Genomic DNA, 23,176 nt, shown 5'->3' with positions numbered 1-23,176 from the left:
GAGACCAGCAGATATCAAGTTCTATATATCTAGATATCTATATATCTATATAGATATATATATCAACAGATATAAAAGATATATAATGTGATTAATGATGGGATTGATGTTAAATGATGAAATGTTTCTGAAATAAAATAAAACATTTCTATTATATTAAAAAAAAAAAAACATTTATGGGCTCTTTCTCGGCTATGAGGTCTTCTCACTTACTTTATGGATTTTGCATTTGACATTATTGAAAATGCAAATATTATACAGAAAAGTACATCTAAATGAGACTCTTTTACAGTTATCAGTTTTGTAATGACATGACTCCCTTGTAGGGCATGTGCCAGCATTTATGTTTTCTTCTGCTTTGTTGCTGTGGGGAGAAACAACTTTTATTCTTGTGGTGCCATCACCATGCTTGTAAATGTCATACAGGGGAAGCTGCAGGGAGCTCAGTTCCTTGTGACGTTGCACACCCCCAGAACCACAATTCCCAAGAGCCCTTTCACTACATACATTTTCTGGCAGACTCTTGGGAATAAAGGCAGTATAATTGTTTTACCAAGAAAGAGATAAATGTATGAAAGTGGAAAGGGACAGAGAGGGAAGAGGGATAGGTGAGATTCTGTAGTCCAGCAGGCAGAGCTTGAGATTTCAGTGCAGCAGTTGTTAGGACCTCACTGGCTTTCTAGCAGGATCAATGGGTAGTTTTTGTTCTTGCAGTATGTTAAAGGGATAAAACAAAGTGAAGCATTGTTGTATTGCAGAGATGTACTGCAAATATATACAGGATAAACGTTTTTGCTTTAAAAACAGAGCAAGGAAGTTGAGCAGAATGATTTTTTTTCCTCTGTAGTTCCCAAGAAAAATTTAACTTTTGTAAGAATGAACCATAGAATGTTACAGAATTATTGCAGTGTTATATTTTAAAAACAATTATTATGCTATGCAAAGCATATACCCAGTGCAAATTTCATAATACAACCGATTCTTCTACAACAGTCATCTCTTAACTTGTCACAAAGAACAAAGAAAAGGACAGCATATTCTTGAAAGTAAATCTTTAAAAGAATTAGCATTTTCCATGAGCTTTTTAACACACCAATTAAATATACAATATGCAATATCTTATCAAAATACATAAATGCCTGGACCATCTGTATTTTACTTCATAAATACATGTAGGTAAAATCATAAATTCTATTAACAAAATATTACATTGAAGCTGCTCACTGCTGATTGTAGCAGTGAAATCCCTAAATAACTTAAAAAATCTAAAATATAATTAGCATGCTATCCATACGTATATACAGCATGACCCTATCATTAAATCTCTTTAGCATTGTAAACGTACAGTTCCTAAATACTGTTCAAAAACCTGGGATAGTATCTTAAAGTGCTATTTCGTCATCATTTTTAAATTAGAAGTAGATAAAAATGTGCTTTTAACTGTTTCATGATACACATTTACATAAAACAAACATGAGAGAAATGTACAGACGGACTTGGGGGGAAATATAATGAGCTGTATTCCGAAAGTTTTTGTCAATAAAATGGATTGTGCGTGAAATAAATCCCATAGCAAAATAACTTTCTTCTGAACATTGTGTTAATTCGATCTACGTGTTGTAGATGTATTTTCTTGCAGCACTTTGGCTGTTTATGAACATGGGGTCCATAGATGCAACCTTAGCAGCAATGAAAGAATGAATACAGTGTAAAACACCCGTAAGATCCTGAAATTCAAGTTCCTGTAGGGAAAGAGAAGCCAGAGGTTAATAACCTAGTAAGAGAAGGCAAGATAATGTCAAGTTATATTAGGCAATTTAAAGTGTAAGTAATGCATGTCTAAATCCAAAAGTTTAATATATTCTAGTTTACCAGTCCTGAGATGTAATGTCTTCATATGTTTTCTATTGTAAGACTTTTTCCCATTATTTTCACCTGGTAATCCTGTTGGTGTTTTTCGTTCTGCTCAAAGGAAGTGCCATAGGCACTGCATTTTGGTGAGATCAACAAGTATTTTCTATACTGGCTATTAATGTTCTTAACCTGAAAAAAATGAAAACTAATGCCCCGTACACACGAGCGGACTTTTCAACATCCAAACTCCGACGGACTGAGTCCGTCAGACTATTCGATCGTGTGTGGGCTGCAACGGACTTTTGATTCGCCAAAGTCTGACGGACTTTAGAAATGAAGCATGCTTCAAATTTTCCCGACGGAACTCCGCCGGACCCGGTCCCCTTCGAAAAATCCGCTCGTGTGTATGTTACTCCGACGGACTAAAACCGACGCTAGGGCAGCTATTGGCTACTGGCTATGAACTTCCTTATTCGAATCCAGTCGTACGTCATCACGTTCGACTCCGTCGGAGTTTGGTGTGATGGTGTGTGTCCAAGTCCGTTCGGTCGAAAAGTCCGCCAGAACTCCGCCAGAACTCCGTCGGAACTCCGGTGGAACTCCTTTGGAGGTCTGTCGGACATAAGTCCTCTCGTGTGTACGCGGCATAAGGCACCCAGTACATCCAAAAACTGGTGAGCTGCAATATAGTAGATTTTTTTTCTTGGGTTAAGATATATTTCAAGGCTAAACTTTTTTGTTTTAGTTATGAATAGAGTAGTGAGGAGTTAGCACTGAAGATAGGTTTTTATTGCTGGCCGTGGTGGGGAGATTTTACCTTTCTATTTGTTCTGGTAACCATTTTACAATGTAGAATCGTCACCAGATTTTGAAAAAAGAAGACATTTTGAAATGGAGACATATTTTGGTGGCAGCTGTCTAAGAGGACATTTCCCTCACTTTAGAAAGAGTTCCTCCTACATTCTGTTGGGTCTTTAGGACCTGAAGCGAAGGGAAATGTCTTCATTTGGTTACAGATTGTGAAACAAATAAGCTTGGTAGGAGCTTAAACATTTCCTACACTATCATCCCTTCCTCAGGATTAACAGGATTAACTAGTAACTATGTGTAGAACCCTGATGTTTAGGCGGGGTTGCTATTAAATCTATTTGCCAAGTGATAGTTGGCTAAGTGTTAGGAGGTCAATTGATTTCACCCTAATTTTGGTACTAGATGGCCGGGTATCTGGTGTCATTAGATAAGACAAGGACGTTGCAAGGACAGATTAGGAATGAATGGGGTGTCTCAAACAATGGGCAGGGATATTCTTGAGTCCCTTGGCCTGCTGGGAGAACCTATTTATTTGGGGGGAGCAGGTGATCAGGATTCTGTGCCACCTGGATGGCTGTTTGGGTGGACATGTATCGTATTGCTACAGGCTGCTAGGCCAGAAACCTGAGGCTGGCTGCTAGGCTAGCTGAGAGCCTATCCAGGAGTAGTGCATGGTTGGGACTGCAGGCTTGAAGTCTAACCAGAAGTAATGGTTCCACTTGCCGGGGGAACCCATCATGGTCAGAGGTAGAGGGGAAGCTGTCCCCACAAAGGGACCATCTATCTTCCTATTGGACACTACAGTGAGTGAGCTGAGGCCAGTACCAGAGCAGACTTCTTGCCAACTGGGGACAGCAAAGAAGTGGGAAAGCATCAGCAAGTGTCAAGTCAGGGACCCAGCGGGACAGCAGGTGTGACACTTGTGGAGTGCCAAGCCAGGGACCTAACCTGTCCACAGGGGTGAAGCTTAAGGAGTATCTGTGAGTGTCAAGCCAGGGACCCAGAAGTTAAGCGGGGGTGACACTTGAGGAAGATACAGCATGTTACAGTGCTCAGGGGATCCAGTGGCAATTGAATCTGAAGTCTAGTGAGAGAGACTGGGAGCTCGTTGAGTGAAGAGCCATAGTGAGTGAGTGTGGGGTAAAGAGAACTGTTTTTGCTGATATAGTTGAATACCTTTACCATTAGTAACAGCTACAAGATTGTTGCTATAGGAGACACCGGTCCTACCTATACCGAAGGGGTGTCCGGCTGGAGGCTTTCACCTGTATAGCTATCTGCCTATAGAAGTCTCAGAGTCTGCTAATTAACATTGCATCTACTTTTTTTTTTTAATTCTTTATTTTTGAAGTTATCCAAAATTTACAAACAGCTATAAAACATATATAAACCATTCCACATAATAATACATACAGCATCAGTGCTTATAAAGGTTATCCTCCTTTACCCTCCCTCCGCCCCCCCCCTCCCCTCTCTCACTCGATCCTACTCCATGGGATTGCTTTTGATTAACCTTCCACCATCTTCAAATAATTTTCAGTTTTACCAAATAATACCCAGAGATGCCATTTATTCTGGTACCTCTCCTCCATATTATCCAGTTTATACATTGACTCTTCAATAATTCGTATCCTTTCTAGTCTTTCTGCCCATTCCCTCATTGAGGGGGGATCCGATCTTTTCCATCTTAGCGGTATCAGTGCTTTAGCAGCATTTAATAAACAGGGGATCAAGGAATTCCCATACTCCCTCTCCCCTTTTTCTATATCATGAAATAAACATACCCATGGATCCCTCCTGATCCTTTCCCCAGTTATTTCAAAAATAGTTTCAATTACTTTACCCCAGAATGTCTGTATCTTGGGGCAAAGCCACCATATATGAGCAAATGAGCCCTCCCCCAAGCAGCCTCTCCAGCATGCCCGGGGGGTCGCACTACATATTTTGTTTCCTTGTTGTGGGGTTATGTACCATCTTGTAAAAAGTTTGTATGACATCTCTCGTGTTTGTGAGTCTACGGCAACCGAGTAGGTACGTCTAATTATCTTATTTCTATGATAATCGTTACTTAAGGACCCGATTTCACTTTCCCATTTTTCTAGACAGGGGGGGTAATTTTGCTCTATTCTTTCTATTAGGATTTTATAAAGTTTTGAGATCCTTTTTTCGAGGCACTGACGGTTCACTAATAGCTTCTCCAGTGGTCTAAGTTGTTCCTTACCCCGTAGTGGCTGTGGTAGAGAGTGAATAAAATAATATAATTGATGATATCTCCATTTATCTAATGGTTTGTGACCCCATTTCCCTATAATTTCCTCGTATGTGCACATCCTATTTCCTTCCATCACCTCCTGTAATTTAATGTTATTTTTCTTAACCCATCTACTATAATATAAGTATTCCTCTTGCCCTGGGATAAAAAATTTAGTGTCCAATAGTGGCATTAGTGGTGAGTTATGTCCCCAGTTATGTCTCTTATTTATTGTGTCCCATATCTGAAGTAAATTTTTTGTCAGTGTGTTTGTGCTATGGCCTAATTCTCTATGTTTTGCAGGTATCCATACTATTTCCCCTAATTCCCTACTGCTTAACTTAATTTCTAATTCAACCCAATCCTTTCCCTTTTTATTGTGTATCCAATCCGGGATTCGTGAAATTGCTATGGCCTCATTTTAAAATACTTTTTAAAATCCGGCATTGCCAACCCTCCCCTGTCTTTACTTCTTATCAGGGTGTTCAGTGCCACCCTCGCTGCTTTTTTTTTCCATATAAACCTATTAATCAAAGTTTTTAGTTTATTTAAATAAGCCTGTGGTAACACTATTGGGATCATTTGGCACGTATAGGTGAAGATTGGTAAAATAAACATTTTGACTACGTTTATTCTACCTGTCCATGATAGAGCTTTATATTGACACCTTTCCAAATGTTGTTTAATTTTATTTAGTATGGGCATATAGTTGGCCTCAAACAGATCACTCATCTTTGCTGTCAACCTTATTCCCAAATAGGCCAATTCCCTCCCACACCATCTAAAGGGAAATTTAGATTGGAGGATGTTTTGCTCTATTATTGGCGTATTTAAATTCAAAATTTCCGATTTAGATATATTAACCTTGAAATTAGAGACCTTCCCATATTTTAATAATTCTTCCATTATTGCTGGTATAGAAGCCCCAGGGTTAGAAACATAGAGCAAAAGATCGTCCGCAAACGCAGCGACCTTGAACTCCCTCTCGGCCGCCAATATCCCATGAATGTTCCGATTTTTTCTAATGGCCATCAGCAGGGGTTCAAGCGACAATATAAATAATAATGGGGATAGCGGGCAGCCCTGTCTTGTCCCATTGAACAACTCAAGGGGGCGAGACAGGGCTCCGTTTATTCTTATTTTTGCTTTCGGGTGGGTGTATAGGGCTTCTATCCAGCCCCTTATCCTCTCCCCTAATCCATACCTTTCCAGCACTTCAAACAGGAACCCCCACCCCACTCTGTCAAATGCCTTTTCCGCATCTATTGACATGAGTACCGTGGGGGCCCCCCGTCTTACCGCTTCTTGGCATAACATGATGGTCTTTAGTGTGTTATCCCGACCCTCCCTCCCTTCAATAAATCCAACCTGATCCCGCAGGATCCACTCCGACACGTGCGGTCCTAATCTTTCAGCAATAATTTTTGCAAACAGTTTGATGTCTGAGTTTAGCAAGGAAATTGGCCTATAGCTCTCCACTGCCGTTGGGTCCTTTCCCTCTTTGAGGATCAGGACCACATGCGTCAAAAGTGTTTCCTCGCGGAATTCTCTGCCCTTCCCTACTGCGTTAAAATAATCGCATAGTTTTGGGACTAGCTGTTTTTGGAATTGCTTATAGTATGAGATCGGGAAACCATCGGGCCCCGGGCAGCCTCCCTTAGCTGTATTTTTAATCGCCCTCTCAACTTCCCCTCTTGATATTGGGGCTTCTAGTGCATCCATTTCTATTTGCTTGGCCCTGGGGATATCTATCTGATTTAAATAATCTTTTATTTCCTCCCCTACTCGATTCTCTACCTTATCCTGTCGCCCGATGTTATAAAGGCCCCTATAATATGAAAAAAATGTATTCATAATATCATCTGGCATATTTTGTATGTCCCCCTCAGCGTTTCTTACTTTTGGGATAAAAGTTATATTTTTCTTTTCCTTCACTCTCCTCGCCAACCATTTACCTGATTTATTCCCCCATTGGTACCTTTCTCTTCCCAGAATATGGTAGGCCGTTCTTCTATCCTGCTCCAAGCACTCATCTAGCTCTCGCTTTTTAGTTATTAAATCTTGGGTGTCCCGAAGCCCCCATGGTCTCCCCATCTGTTCCAATCTCTGAATTTCCTCATATAATAGGGTTTTCCTCCTCTCCCTCTCTCTCTTTTTCCCTGCGCCAATCCCTATTAGTACCCCTCTTATAACTGCCTTATGCGCTTCCCATAATACAGGGCTAGAGGTTTCCGGTGTGTCGTTCAGATTAAAAAATTGTGTAATCTCATGCTCGATCCTGTCTACTGTATCTTTATCCTGTAATAGGGATTCATTCAATCTCCAATTTATCCCCGGTCCCAGATCCCCCCCGATCTCCAGCTGTATCAGCACAGGTGCATGATCTGAAACTGTTCTTATCTTTATTTCAGCCTTCTTAAGTACCCTTAAAAGTGAATGTTCCAGAAAAATATAATCTATTCGGGAAAAAGAACCATGGACCGAGGAAAAACATGTATAATCCCTATCTTTTGGATGCAGTGTTCTCCAGGTATCGTATAGTTGACATGCCGTTAACGCCCTTAAGAGCATTTTCTGTTTGTGCTCAGATATCCTAGGGCCCGCCCCTGTAGTATCTATTTTAGGGTTCATACTCCAGTTGAAATCCCCCGCCAGGATTAATTTCCCTTCTTTAAAATCTTCTATTTTATTTAATACTTTCTTCAGGAATCTATCCGTATTCTTGTTTGGGGCATAGATATTGACAATTGTACATTTAACATTCAACAGCCTGCCTTTTAGGCACAGGTAACGACCCTCCGGATCCACTAGACGTTCTTCTAGGTTAAACCTCATTGTGCTACTAAACCCTATCGCAACCCCTCTCGCGTAAGGGGATGGGGAATCCCCATAAAACCACACCGGAAAATTAGCCAAATTCAATCTAACCCCAGAAGTGCATTTTATATGCGTCTCTTGAAGGCATACTATATTAGCTTCCATGTACTGCAGTTCGTCATTTATCCTATATCTTTTCCTTTTTGAATTTAACCCCCTTACATTATAAGTAATAACATTAAGGACTACCATAGCTCTCTACACGGGGTAATACCCCCTCTTTCTTCTGCCTTTCCCTTTTTTTTTTTCTTTCTTTCTTTCCCTTCTACTTCGCTTTCCATTTTCCTTTCCTTCTTGAAGCGCCTAGTGGATCCAGTGGTACCTGTCCCCCTTAACCCCATGGGAGGACCGAGTGAGAGCCCCAAAAAGCCACCCAAACCCCCCTCCCACCCTCTCCCTCCCTCCCCCCCTATCCCTTCCCTACCTCCCCCTTGTCATATAACGGAACGTCTTATGAGACTGGGTAGGACACCCCCCTTCCCGTTAAGCCCATGGCACTGGTGGGCCGATATTTGTGTTCGCCGCACCCCCATAGTATCCCTAGGGCTCGTACCCTTATCCGCCCGTCCCACCCCCCACCCTCCCTCCCCCTCCTCCCGCACTCCTCAGCTCTCAGCGCTGCCCATACCCTCAGCTCATTTCCAGTATTCTACTTTCATCTCCTACTGCTCGGCCCATCCTGCCATTTCCTCCCCTGGGTGCTATTCCCCTGACCCCCTAATACATCCTCCCAGCCCCATTCAATCTTTGGGGCAGGGTGTATACCTAACTGGTCACAAAAATCTGGGAGGTCTTCTGGGAAGCGTAGAACTGCAGATCGTCCCTCTTTCTTCCCTATGAGACATGCTGGGAATCCCCATTGATATGGGATATCCGCCGCTCTCAATAATTCCGTGAGTGGTTTTAAACATCTTCTTCTTCCCAATGTCTCCCCCGCTAAGTCAGAATAGATCTGCAGTTCCGTGCCCTCATGGACCACCCCAGACTGCATTCTCACTCTTCTCATTACCTGCATTTTTTCTGCTAGATTGTGAAATCGCACTATAACGTCTCGCGGTGCTTCTGATCTGATCCCCCGGGGGCGTGTCATTCTATGTATTCTATCAATTTTCAATGGGGCTGTAGCTTCCTTATCCACTAGAGGGCCAAAAATCTGTTGAGCTATCTCTCCCAGGGCGGAACCGCTATGTGACTCCGGGAGACCCTTTATCCGTATATTCTTCCTCCTACTTCTATTTTCTTGATCCTCCAACTTATATCTAATTGATCTATTTTACCTACGGAGGGCTGTTATCTGTTCTACAATTCCGTCTATCTTACGCTCTTGGTTCTCAACTCTATTTTCTATCTCCTCCACTCTCCCTAAAACCAAGCCTATATCGCTTCTTATTGTTGCGATATCCGCCCTTAGAGAGACCTCCATTCTCGAGAACATCTCAGAGAGCATCTCCCTAATTTGTGGGGACTGGGGGATTTCTTTATGACTATCCGAGACCATTTCTTCTGCCTCTCTGTTACCCATCCCCACCGTTCCCTGGGGATTATTTTGGACTACTCCTTCATTTTGTGGGTTTACTCCGCTTTTTTTTTTAACCTCACTTAACTTTATGGTAGGGTTTTTTACCCCCCTACCCTCTTCCCCCTTCTGTCTATTTGGGCCCGAGCGGGATGGTTTTTCTATTCTAGGGCTACCAATCTCTTCATCCTCTCTGATACTAGAATTTGCAGCCATGTATTTTTGGATTCCAACCGGGCTTGCCGCCGGGGTGATCGTCTTATTTGCCTTACCTGCCTTTCCCTTCATTTTGGCCAGACCCAGGTCCACCTCTCACTATCTATCGATCGCCAAGTTATTCTCTTTACTGTTTTCCCCCTCTTCCTTCTTTCCCTCCCCCCTATCTCCACCCTGATCTAGTATACCTAATATACCTCTCTCCCAGGCCTTGAGAGATATCCCAGGGGGCTAATACCACCCTCAATGATGAACAATTAAATCAGAGATATCAAGAGCAGAAAAAAAAAAAAAAACATAGGGGAAAAAAAGAAAAAAAAACAGAAAGGATGGAAGCTAGTTCAAATGCTTTCCACATCGCAGGTAGGTCATCTGTCCAAGCTCATACCGTATATCTCCTTGAGTTACCTAAAGCGACCCAAACTAGGCAGTGGAGAGATATTAACATTAATATTATTATAGCTGTTATAATAAGTACATCTATACTGGTAGTAAGTTATCCCACCCAAAAATTGAAAAGCAGGGAATGGTATCGAATAACTTCAGACCTTTAACTGTTGACTGGGAAGGTACAAAACCGACCCACTACAGTAAAAGATTTTAAATGCCCTTTCCAGCTTTTCCCGCCAGAAAGATTCTAACATCAGATATTAAACATCAAGATGCATCCAATGGCTACTGTTCAGTACAATCTTCCCCCTTTTGGTTATGTACGTATCTGTTCAGCTATTCTTTATGTTTCAGGAAGAAAAAAGGGGGGGGTTTTAGCAGATAGAGCAGGTTCAGCAGCAAACAAATTATAACTTTTCCTCTTCTTATCTCTTATCTCTTCCCCCTCTCCAAGTACTCTTAGAGCCTAATTAATGCAGGTTTGGAGTGTGCAGGGGAATACTATCCTTCGGGGGTCCACGTTCAAAAACAGCCTTCTTGTTCCATAAAGGAGGGGGGGGGGGGGGTAGAGACAAATAAGCCAAAGCTATAACCAGGGGGGTATCTCCCTGTCTGTTATGCTGTCCATATATCTCATATGTTTTTTAAACCGCTACTCCACAGCTCCAGCAGAAGTTGCGGAGCATAATACCAGTCACTGTTGATTTTCATTCAGGGATTATTGCTATTACTTCAACACTGAATAGGTGTAGAACGGTCCATAATCTCCCCACTGTTTACTATGAGGGGGCCCGCAGCACATATACGATCTCAGAGCTTCACCAATATAACAAGTTCCTCAATATCACCAAGCAAAGATATTGTACAGCTGTCTTAGCCCTCACAGGCTGATACGCTTACCACCTCCCTGGTGAAGCCCTGAGGAGTTAGTCCCGGCGTCCCGGCATCAGCATTGACCTCCTAAGGCTCTCTTTCATCCCAGAGCAGCTTGGTGTAGCGAGGGTCAGCGAGGGTGTTAAAGCACGGAGAATCAGCCAGCTTATGCAGAGTTAGCAGCGGACGGTGAGCGGTGGGATCCTACCCGGTCATCTTGGTATGGCCCCAGCATCTGTGCCTGCTTCCCGGTCCGGTCCGCTCGTTTTCTCCGTCCAGATGGTATCCCTTCCAGAGACCGTATCGCCGATGTCAGCGGTCCGGTCCGTTCGTGCGGTCTGAGAGGCTGAAGAGTACGCCGCGCTCCATGCGGCGTGAGGTGAAGGGTAGCGAGGGAGAGCAGGGGGGACACGGAGGAACGAGCTCCACGGCCACGCCCCCTACGTCATGACGCTGCCCGTCCCAACATTGCATCTACTTAAGGGTGTCCGGGCCCCAACCCTCTCTCCCACAGTTCTGTTTAAGAGACAATAAATCTCTTTGCATTCAAGAAGTGCCTGGCGCCCATCAATCCACCTTGCATTATACCCTCCATGCCTTGTAACCCACTCCACCCAGAAGGATATCAGCTGTCCCTAACTCTGGAGGATACCATTAGGTCTAAAGAGGCCTTTGCTATATATGCATTATGTGGTTTAAAACGAGGCCCCCTCCTGCCTCTGTAGCTTCCATTTTAAAGGATTTAAACTACATAGAATATAAGCTCCCAAACTATATTCATATTAATCTCATTATTTATGTATTTAGTTTAGTTCTAGGGCTAATTCAAATGAAAACAGGACCTGTGTTTCTGTGCCAGTGCACACTGTTAATGATGTGTTTTTACGTAATGAAATTTAGATTATTTGCTGTGATTATAGTACTTTTATTCTACTCAGCTTCATTAGTTCATATCTTGACAATGACAGTTACAAGAACAGTTTTCTGTGAAGCAGAATAAATATATTAGGATTGTAGACACATCTTCAAACCATGTAATTATTGTTTATTCTTGTACTAAGAAACCATTGTTTCTTCCAGGAAATATTTCACGATGACGTACTTTCTACAAAGTTGAAGCAGTTTAGGCAATGCATTAGCTGATTAATTTTTTTACTAATATGTTTCTGTATAAACTCTAAAGATTTTAAAAAATACCATATTTAATAGTGGCAAAGAGTACTCAGATGCAGTTAAAAACAACAACCATCACACATCAGTAGTGAGAGTCTTTCATTATTCCTGGTCTATTACTATTGTTTTCTGACATTTGTATTTTGTATCAATAAAACTCAACTTAACTTTCAGTTTAAATCAATTAAATACATTCCAGGTGCATCAAAACAAAAGGTTTTCAAAGTCTTGCAGTATGCCTTTTTTAGCCTAGCCGGAGTACAAAAGTTTGTCCTCTGCCAGCATGCTGTAGAGAAGGCCTAATACTTTTTGTGTTAAAGCAGTAGTCTCCCTGTAGAGGGGCCACAAACTATCTAACCAGTTAGAGCCAGTGCTCTCCAATCAGCAGGGAGTGGGAGCTTTGCTGATTATGCAGTTATAACTCTGACACAGCAGGGGGCTTGTTGGACCTCTGCAAGGAAACCTAGAATGTCAGTAAGCAGCTGCTGCTGTAGGGGAAAGGAGCCTATAGGTGACATCACAGCTTTGGGAATCCAGAGCCATAGGTGAGTGCTCTCTTACACAGGGGGGCTGTAGCTGCTGGATCACATGACTAGACCAGAGCAAATTTAAAAATAAGTAGACAGATCTTTTTATACATGATATACAGTATGGGTGAGAGTAGGGGAGAGAACATTATTTAAGAATAGTTAGAATTATCCTTACTTTCATGTTTAAGCACATAAAATGGACCAATTAATAAAAAAAGATTAAACTCTTTCAACTCACTTAGTGCCTAGTGTTGACTGGTTGTTTATCTCTTCAGATGGGTTTTGTATTCTCCAAAAAGTCCAAGAGAATAAAAAAGCAGCTTGAAGTACATAACATGCATGTCTGAAGGAGGTCAGCCAAACCTATTAATGAATTCTCAATGATCTCAGAAGTCTCCAGCTGATGTCAAATGGATGCCATTGACACAACCCCAAAGCCGATTAACACACATAAGTAAAAAAATATGTATTCTGGTAACTGTATGGGGTTGATACCTGAGAATCAGTCATTGCACCCAACTTGTCAAAAGAACTTACAAATAATGTATTGTGTTGATTTGACATACATGCCCTCATACCTGGTATGTTAATTGCCTAAACTTCATTGAAATCCTCCCGTATCTTCTTATTCAAATAAAAGTAATGCTGGACCAGAGTCCTTACTTTATAAGCAAGTCTAGTTATTAACAGGTTCTCAGTCCCTCAGGACTAAGACTCACAACCTTATTCAACATGACTTTAGTTTATTTACTGTTAACAAAAATACAAGGCAAAATAACACAACCTTCTGTGCAGTGCCTATGGCAATTCCAGTAAGACAGAATCATCCAAACTAAAGCGTATGTAGGCAGTCTGTTAGCAGCTGCCTACAAAGGGAATGTACCATGTTAGTAAACTAGCTAGTCTTCCCAGGTTTGGGAAGGGTTAATGCTTGTTCTGTAGTTCCCACTCTTTCTGTGTTCTGCCTCTCTCCCTGTGCTGACATAAAAAGTGGAGGGCTACATGGGAGTCTGCATGGGAAGAAGAAGCTCAGAGAAAAAGATGTAATCCTTTACAGCCAACAGCGACCCAGGAGCTCCCTGGTTCTCTCCCGCCTCAGCGTGGACTTGTACCAAGTAATTGACGCTCACCTTTGCAAGGTATGCCTGGGCAGCCACACTTTAGAGTAGCTAGTTAGGGACAGATGCATTGAACTGTGTGTACACTTAACCTATTATGCTGCAAAACATTCAGTAAAGTCTGTTAACTCTTTCCTGAACCTGGTCTGAAGTCACTAAATGGGTACATGAGCGTACTATGGCAGATACACTATAATACTTTGGGTCAGTAAAGTACATACAGGGTATGAAGCAGGTCATTTTGCAAGGGGTTAACTCAGCAAGGCAAGGGAGAGTAAAGCCATTGCTAAGGGTAACCAAGTGAAGGAACAAGGTGCAAGCAATCAGCCGTTAGGCATGGTACCCAATAAAGTGACAGGTCCTCCAGTATCGAGGGAACCAACTTTCTAGCTCCCATCCTAGTGGTTGGTATCCCATAGCAACCAGATCCTAAGCTGTGTTACAGAGATCTATAGCCTGGTCATGAGGTATGGAGCGGAAGAATTAAGTAAGAGAACACATGAGGTCCATGTTTGGTGCTCGTGGGACCCCATTCTGTTACTAGGTACTAGGATTAGGGTAACAGGTATGCTGGACTTGTGGAGTGGGCACAGGCTCAACACATCCTTCCCAGTGACAGCTGCTGCTCAACATTTTTTGGGGGCGCAAACAAACTGAAAAATACTAAAAAAAAAAACCCCAATTACAGCCTCACTGTGCCTATCAAATTTAGCCACTTTGCCCATCAAACGCAGCCACTGTGCGATCAATTGCAGCCACTGTGCCCAGCAAATACAGCCACTGTGCCATCAAATGCAGCCACTGTACCCATCAAAAAATACTTTAAAAAAAAACCCCAATTACAGCCTCACTGTGCCTATCAAATTTAGCCACTTTGCCCATCAAACGCAGCCACTGTGCGATCAATTGCAGCCACTGTGCCCAGCAAATACAGCCACTGTGCCATCAAATGCAGCCACTGTACCCATCAAATGCAGCCACTGTTCCCATCATATGCAGCCACTGTGCCCATCATATGTAGCCACTGTGCCCATCAAATACAGTCCCTGTGCCCATCATATGCAGCCATTGTGCCCACCAAATACAACCACTGTGCCCATCATGTGCAGTCACTGTGCCCACCAAATACAGACACTGTGCCCATCATATGCAGCCACTGCGCCCAGTATATGCAGCCACTGTGCCCACCAAATATAGGCACTGTGCCCATCATATGCATTCACTGTGCCCAGCATATGCAGCCACTGTGCCCAGAATATGCAGCCACTTGTGCCCATCATATGCAGCAATTTGTGCCCGTCAAATGCAGCCACTTGTGCCCAGTATATGCAGCCACTTGTGCCCATTATATGCAGCCACTGTGCCCACCGACCCCTCACTTTCAGGGCTCGCAGCTCTGGCAGCACCCCCAACCCTCGCCCCCCCATGCATGACTTTGACAGACCCCTGGCACTTGCCGCTCCTCTCCAAGACAGTGCACGAGGGCGGCAGTGACCTCCGCTCCAGTGTGTGTCACCTCCGCTCCTCTTCCTAAGCACCAGGCATCCAATAGGGTGGTCTGGCACTTTGGCCAATCAGGAAATAGGTCATGACGCCCTGCCTCCTGATTGGCGGGGAGGAAAGTTAGTGTGAAAATAGCAAACAATGTATTAGCTATCGTCCCACAATTGGATGGTATCAGGGTACACTCTCTGCGCCCGGAGCCCACCCTATTTTTAGGCCGATTAGAGCCTCTGGCTCTAATCAGGTGCTTCAAAATGTACCACCCCCGCCATAGGAATCTATGTGTCCGGCGTCCTGAAAGGGGCCAGGTGCACAGATGGGGGGGGGGGGGGGGCGGTTTCCGTGCGCCCAGAGTGCCACTGTAAATATAGAAGATACAGTCTGGGACAAGTTGCTTTTCAGAGGAACACAGTGAAGGCTCATCTCTACATCGAGAACTGCTTTAATGTTAGAGTCTTCACATGACTGCAGTCTCTGCCTGATCCCGAGCATTGATGAGCACAATCTGCATGAAAAGGTAACCCTGTGTGCAGGGTGAGTAATCCCCCCACACTGCTTGGCATAGTGCAATAACCCAATGGTCTTGCAGCTCAAATGAGTCAGCAAGTATGCGCCTGCTTCGCACTGTCCACATGTACATCAAAGCATACACTTTTTTTGGATAATGTGAAGAAAGAAGGGGCTATTTGTCAATTTTTTATTGCTTTCTGTGTCTCCCCTAAGCCCTTGTACACACGGTCGGAGAATCCGTCGGAATGTGTCCTATCGGACCGTGTTGTCGGATAATCCGACTGTGTGTGGTATGCATCAGACTGATTCCGTCTGAATATCCGTCGGACCCAATTTTCCAACTTGTTGGAAATATTTTCCGACAAACTGGTCCGATAGGACATACTCCGATCATGTGTAGAGAATTTTGATCGGACAAAGTGCCACGCATGCTCAGATCAAATTCCTACATCAAAGCTATTGGCTACTAGCCTGAATGTAGTCCCATCATAACGAAATTATTTTATCATGTTCTGAAAGATCTGATTTTTTGACAACTTTGTCCGACCGTGTGTATGCAACAGTTTCGGACAAGATCCGACGGACAAAATCCGACGGATTTGGTTGTCGAAATCTTCGACCGTGTCTACAGGGGCTAAGGGAGAGTCACCCCAATATTTGTCCTGCTGAGTGGGGAAGAGAGAGGGGAAATCCACAAAACTGAATTGTCATGGGAGCAAGAAGTAAGAGGCAATCTTTATTTGCATACACCTGCTCTGATGGCAACCCTCTAAGATGGGAATTCTATTTACTTTGGAGAGATTTCCCCTAAATTCTTGATGCATAGGACAGGCAGTGAAAGGAAATCTCAGCGGGACAACAAAAATACCTTTATAGCAGTGTTAACCCTACCCTAAACTATCTAAAATAAAATAAACGTTTTGGTTTTACACATGCTTTAGGAATATAGTCTGATCCCGCTCAGACTCTGATATTAGGACCTGCCCACTGTTTCACTGAACGCTGTCCACCATTACAGTAAACCTTGTCCATCCTGGTGAAAATTCTTATTGGTTTCTGGTGAATATTTGACTAAAAGTGAATAAAGTTGTCTAAGGTTACAAATTTGTTTGATACTGCCTCATTTTACTTGAGATTTTACCAAGGTGTGCTTGTCTGTCAATATCTGCCAGTTATCTGTCTGTTCCAGCGCGTGCCAGTAAATGTTTATGTTTTATTACATTGACTTATTAGGGTAGAAGGGAAAATTGATGGGCAATTTATAGAAAAAAAAGAGTGGAATGTTTGAAGTGACCTTTCATAAACTGCCACCTACACCAGATCTTCCTGAGACGAAAATCATTTTATCATTCAAAATGTGTTTCTATGACCTATATGAGAATGCTTGGACATGCATCAACTCACTAGTCAAAGTAAAATATTTTTAAAAAAATCTGTATTCCGAACAAAGTTGCAACATAATTTTACATTCACTCTATTTTCTGTCATCTGATAATTATCTACAATGTTCAGATCCAATGTAATAGTGAAAATTCCGACCCTATGCAATTTCTACACAGTAAATAAGTTTCTCTCTATAACAAGTGTTGAATATTTAAGGAGACTCTGTCACTTGGCAAAAAAAAAAAAAGAAAACATGCCAAAAGTTCACCCTGTAAAAGAAAAAAGTGAATACTCCCCTCTGCTGCTGCCCACACTGTTGAACACTGCACTGATGTATAGATATCCTCTGCTAACACTTCTGGGAGAGTTCATTTGCTGTGTCCCCCATGGTGCTCAGTGACTGACCCCCTGTGCTCTGCAGTGATGTAGGGAACAGCAGGAGGAACCACTGAGCATTGTGGCAAATATGGCAAACTTAAAATCACGGAAATATTCACTTTATGTAAGCAAGAAAGTTGCTTTAAATAGAAGGTAGCAAGATTGCCGACTTTCAAAATGATTATTTAAATATGGTAGCATTTAAAAAGACAATACATTTCTCCTAAGCCCCAGGAGGCTATTTATAAAGGGTCTAATAACTTTATGTCATATTTTTATTAACTTGTGTTCTTTCCTTATATTTTTCTTTTCTGTTCATATATATATATATATATATATATATATATATATATATATATATATATATATATATCATGCCCAGGGGAATTTGTCAATTTGTCTTATTTTCATACCACCAATCCCTGACCATTTTTAACGTTATCTTGGCTTTTTTGGCATATCTTGAAAAAATATGTACCATTTATAAAGGCGCGTTATGGGCTTTAGGAAAACCAAGCTTGCAAAGCAGTCATTTGTAGTATAGCATCACTTCTCTGCCCTTCCTCTAATTTTGTCAGGTATGTAAGCCTTTTTTTTTATACCAAAAATATACCAGTTTTGTCTCCAGATGTTTGTACAAAATTCCAAAGGACTGTTATTCTAGTTCAACAATTTTAAAATATGTGTTTTATATATAAAGGCTTCAGTCTCTCCCTGTATATGGCAGTTTTGCGAAAGGAGATGCAAACAAAAGCCTAAAATGTGAAACAGTAGTCTAAATTAAAGAAAAAAATGATCTGTATATAATATCACATAGATATTAATAACTTTGACTAAAAATGTGTTCTTTGCAACTATTTTACAGTTAATTATAATTTGTGTATGTTTCTTGTAAATTCCCCTTCCCCATTTTTACTGTATTCATCCAAGCTTCCTATCTTGAGGTTAGAAAATATTTATTTTAACGCACTGTAAATTTGGTCATGTCAATTTGTGTGTGTAGACATTGAAGTGCTGTATCCCTAATGGCACTATAGCTGTTGAAATTAATCTCAAATGTCAAATATATTTTTAGGCATAGCTCTATGTACAACAACGATGCCTGATTTCATCGCTCACCAGAATCCCCAGAGCTTGTGAGTTAGTTACACAATCTAACCACCACATTCGGTATGTTCACAGTCTGCAATTTTTACACATGATTTGATTTTCATGTTACATGCTTTTTAAGAAACCACACCAAATTGTCTTAGTATATATGGGGTTCTCTCCATAAATAGGTGAGTTCTGGTAGTATAGCAGTTATAAATAAACACTTTCCTAAAATATTAATGCGCATGAAAACAACCTATTATCTACCTGCCAAAATCCAAATAACATTATACTCTGAATTTTGTAAGTGCATTCTAAAGCACAAAAACAACTCTAGCTCATAAAAGTTCTTCTTTGATATTGCTCTGTTACTAGTGCTGTTGCAATAATAAAAAAAAAGATTATGCTTTCCATCACTCTAGTTTCATTGTGTGGAGATTTGCATTTGTAGATTTGTAATGGGAGATTTGGTAACTAAAATAGTACATTTCTAGTTAGAGATAAGGTGGATCAATGATCCTTCTTGGCAGAAATAAATGAAGAGTGTCCAGCATTCCAGAAGCAATGAAGGGAAGTTGGCATACAATTTGACTAGTTATTTGTATTATATTTGTATGTATTTTATTGTTTGTATATGTTAGCCCAGAAGAAAGAGTTCTTTCAAGAACATATTGGCTGTATCTGATGCTCTTAACCAATACATGTTTTAAAGAATTTAAAGTGTACTAGCACACATGCAGATGTTATCTGTCTGATGAAGCATTTGACTATTGCAATCAGAGAGGTAGCACCTTAGCCCCAGAACTGGGCTCTTACACACCTTACTTGTGTAGCACTAACCCCCGAAGGAGCTGCTGGTTTTATTTGGGCTTACCATTACCTCACCTGTTCTCCTCTACGTCTTAGGTGTCCTGTTAGAAAGTAGCCCAAATGATGATGAATCCGACACTTGGTGCTTTTTTTTTTAGATTTATTTAGGAATAACACAAAAACAGTCCTTCAATAGAGGGTTAGAGGATAAAAGGGGAGTTCAGGCACCTAGTAATTGCGAGTTAGAGGTACTAGTCAGATCCAGAGGACAAACAGCTCCACAGACTGGATCCAGCAATGACTGGATCCAGCAATGACCTCTCACTTGACCTAGCAGCCAATGAGATGCTCAACAAAGTCTCTGCCACAGACTTGTCAATTGAACTTAGAAATCTTGAGAGTTTTAGGAAGAACTACCATACAGTACCAGATTTTTTCAGCCGACCCGGCGATACTGTATGGGTATTGATGCGGGTTGCATCCTCCAACTGAGTCTACAGGCTTCTCCAGAGGCACCAACCCTGCGCTCGGTCCTCCACCAGAAAAGTCATCACTTGGATTCTCCAGTTTTCTTGGCCTCTCCCCGCAGGCGAGACAGCACAGGACCACCCCTGGACCAGTAGGCCCCAAGAAATTTCTGGGCCTACACTCTCAGTTGCTATGCCTTGGGCCAGCCAGCCCCGAGGCGCAGGAACATGCGACACAGACCTCAGGCCAGGAGGGCCATGAGGTCGGGATAGCGGACCTTGCAAAAGAACCCACCAAAATGGTGTCGGTACCTTAAATACCCTCTCCCAGAATACACAGGAGGGAGACCATTCCCACTGAGCTATTTCCGAGCAAGAGGTGGCATTCAATGGATCCAGCCTGCTGCATTTCCACACTTACCGGTGGTGACAGCTACACCTACGGTCAAGTGGGAACCAGTGCAACCCAGCTGGACTGGTACAGAAACCAGAACTTTTAGAGAGAATTAGTCTGAGCCAAACTACAGCTTCAGACAACTAAGTTTGAAAAAAATAATAGTGTCTGTCCATCAGGAACAGGGCGCTACACTTGCAAACTCATCTTCTGCGAGAATTACGCAAAGTACACTTTACTCATTTGAATCAACGTGTACTCTTATCAGTCTAGAACCATCATAAACCCACCTAATCATTTAAACAAAGCAGGAAGGAGGGTGCTTAAATCATATTGTTTTATTGACAACCTTAAAGCTTATTTAAATTAAAAAAAAATGGTTACCATCCGAGCTGGACTTCAAACATGCCTGCCTTTGACCATCTCCTCTCCATTGAGGCTGAGGGGACTAGTAGTTTACAGAAGCAGGATACATGTGTTTGTTCCTTCTCTTAAGCTAACAGGAAGTGACAAGGACACGTTTGCATTTTTGGCAAAATCGACAGGTATTTTCTGCACACCAACATTGGAAGCAGTAAATGCAATAATAATCCCCAGCACTGGTATCAGTATCATTACCCCCTTCCCTTTTGTGGACAAAGGCAGTGAAATTTAATCCCCCACCCCCCTGGTGGTCAGTGGCATTAAAATGTTACTCCCTATGACCACCAATACAAGAGGGTTCATTTTCACTGACATGACTACTAATTCAAGGGAGGAGATAGAGGGGTAAACTTTCACTGTCACTGACCACCAATACAGGGGAGGGGATGGGGGCTAACGTTCCCCGTCACTGATCAACGATGCATTGGTGGTCATGGCAGTGAAATGTATACACCCACATTGGTGGCCATGGCAGTAAAATTTGACTCTTGCCCATCTGCCTAACCTCCCCTTCTCCCTGCCTTGGTGATCACTTATCTATTCCTTATTACAGGCTCTCACGCTGCTCTCGCTCTCCCCAGGCTGGACACATTGATTCTCATCAAATCTCTCTCTCTCTCTCTCTTTCTCTCTCTTTCTTTCTCTCTCTAACTAGATGCTACCAATGACACATAAGTCTAAAGGTTCACTCACACTTTAGCACTGCTGTACATTAACAAACATGTGTTAACACGTGCTGTGTCATATGCAATGTTCACTGTGTTAAAGTGGTAGTAAACTCACTTTTTTGATTTATATCAAATTTTGACCTATGATAAGGCCTACTTGTAGGTACAGTAAACATCTCCTAAACTTGCACTGTATAGGAGATATTCACACTGCATACAGCCGGTGACGTCACTGGCGCAATGTGCTCTGAAGGTCCGGTGTACCGTGCTGGACATTCAGAGCTCGTAATGTAAGCCAGGGCTCCCATGCGCATGTGAGGGAGTTACTTCATTGCGGCTCCAGCCATTCATGTAGCCGGAGGCAACAAACTTGTAAGGAAGACCAGGTAAAGATGCAATCCCTGTCAGCAGTGACAGCACGCCACTGGAGGGCTTTGTTTTAAGGTAAGTCTCGTATAATGTGCTATTATGTGATACATACTAGCACAATCTGACACTGCCTTACTGAGGATTTTTTTTATTTTGAGTTAGGATTTACTACAACTTTAAGGCAGCCCATTCATTACAATGCAACCAAAATTTGACATGTCCCCCTTTTTTAACACAGTGCACTACATCCCATGGCATGTACATTGTGGTGTGCTGCAGTGCAGGTGCATTTCCTGATCCTGTTTTGGTTCATTGAGTTTCCATTAAAATGAATGGTATTGTGTATTTGCTTCAGTGCAGGAACATTTAACGCTCCAGTTTTTTTGCATTGGTTTGCCACAAAAAAAAAAATCATTTTGCATTGTGGTGTGCAGCAGTGCAGGTGCATTTATCACTCCCATTAGAAATGACACCAGAATGCACCACAAAGGTGGTACAGGTCTTGCCATGCATTGCGGTAAACTGCATTACCACATTTCGTAAGTCTTAATGGGTCTGAAAAGTTACAGGTCTGTGAACTTCCATGCACTGGCAAAGACTTCTATAGATTTGGGAAGGAATGTAAATTTGCCAAAAAAATAGGAGATGTGTAGTAGATCTGAACATTTAGCCAAGGACAAATCTTATATTCATGACTACAAATCAGTCCCTGGTGTTTAATTCAGCTTGTATGCCATAGTAAATATCTAACAATATACTATAATTTAGTCTATGTTGTAGCTACGGCTGTTTTGTTTAATTATGATTTAACCATCTTATCCATATATTAGCATTTGCTGGTATAAGCAGCCCTTTGAGCTTCCAACATTAAGTTTACATTTACATTCACAGATTTTACTATGAAATTCAACAGAAACTTTAAATTGGATGCTCTATCATAGTAAGGTTTACAGTGCTGAAACTGAAGGTTAGAAAGGATACGCGTTTTCTCAAAGTATTTTTGGTGTGTATGAAAAGTGTCCAACTATGATGCCTTTTATTACATGTGAGCTGCCAGAATATACATTTTGTTCCTCCACATCTGCCTGGAGGCTGCCTAAAATTACTATAAAAATACTGACTGTCAAAATCGGTATTTGCATAGCCATAGGCATGCTTCCTGCATCTCATTGACAATGCCCAGGCCTGTAAGTAGACCACTCAAGGTACTACATGTGGGAAGAGGTTGAATGGCCGGGAGAGATTGCCCAATAACTGCTGTGAGGAAATGGAAGCTCTTTAGCAGAGCCTCTTGGTGAGATTGAATAGACATAGCACTATATAAAATAGCCTCACAGCAGGTGCCTGTCAACTACTGCATTTAGGCTATTCAGATAGTCCATATCCCTACATACTTTTATACCTACTTTAAATCCTTTACTACAGTGTATCATTAAAACTGTACTTCTGTAAGAGTTTTTATAGAGATTTATTACAGTTAATCCCTCTCCTGTGCTTCTAGACAAGATTTCTTGTTAATCTAGAAAGCCAGTATTAGAACATAACAACGTGATCAATTAGGATAAGGAAAC

At 41.9% G+C, this 23,176-nt stretch overlaps 1 protein-coding gene across 2 annotated transcripts in view; it reads right to left on the bottom strand.

Moving 5' to 3' along the window:
* Nucleotides 1-891: 891 nt before the first annotated feature.
* Nucleotides 892-23,176, bottom strand: part of SNTG2 (syntrophin gamma 2) — a 787,936-nt gene continuing 765,651 nt past the window's right edge. For both annotated transcript variants that reach the window (XM_077488701.1, XM_077488702.1), the window contains exon 17: nt 892-1,742. In XM_077488701.1, coding sequence (XP_077344827.1) covers nt 1,611-1,742 — 132 coding nt within the window. In that variant the 3' untranslated portion in view covers nt 892-1,610. The remainder of the gene's footprint in view (nt 1,743-23,176) is intronic.

This window comes from Lithobates pipiens, unplaced genomic scaffold (assembly GCF_037356315.1).
Source record: "Lithobates pipiens isolate NorthernLeopardFrog02 unplaced genomic scaffold, aLitPip1_a1.2 Scaffold_18, whole genome shotgun sequence".
Lineage (NCBI taxonomy): Eukaryota > Metazoa > Chordata > Amphibia > Anura > Ranidae > Lithobates > Lithobates pipiens.
This window is presented reverse-complemented; position numbering and strand designations above follow the sequence as displayed.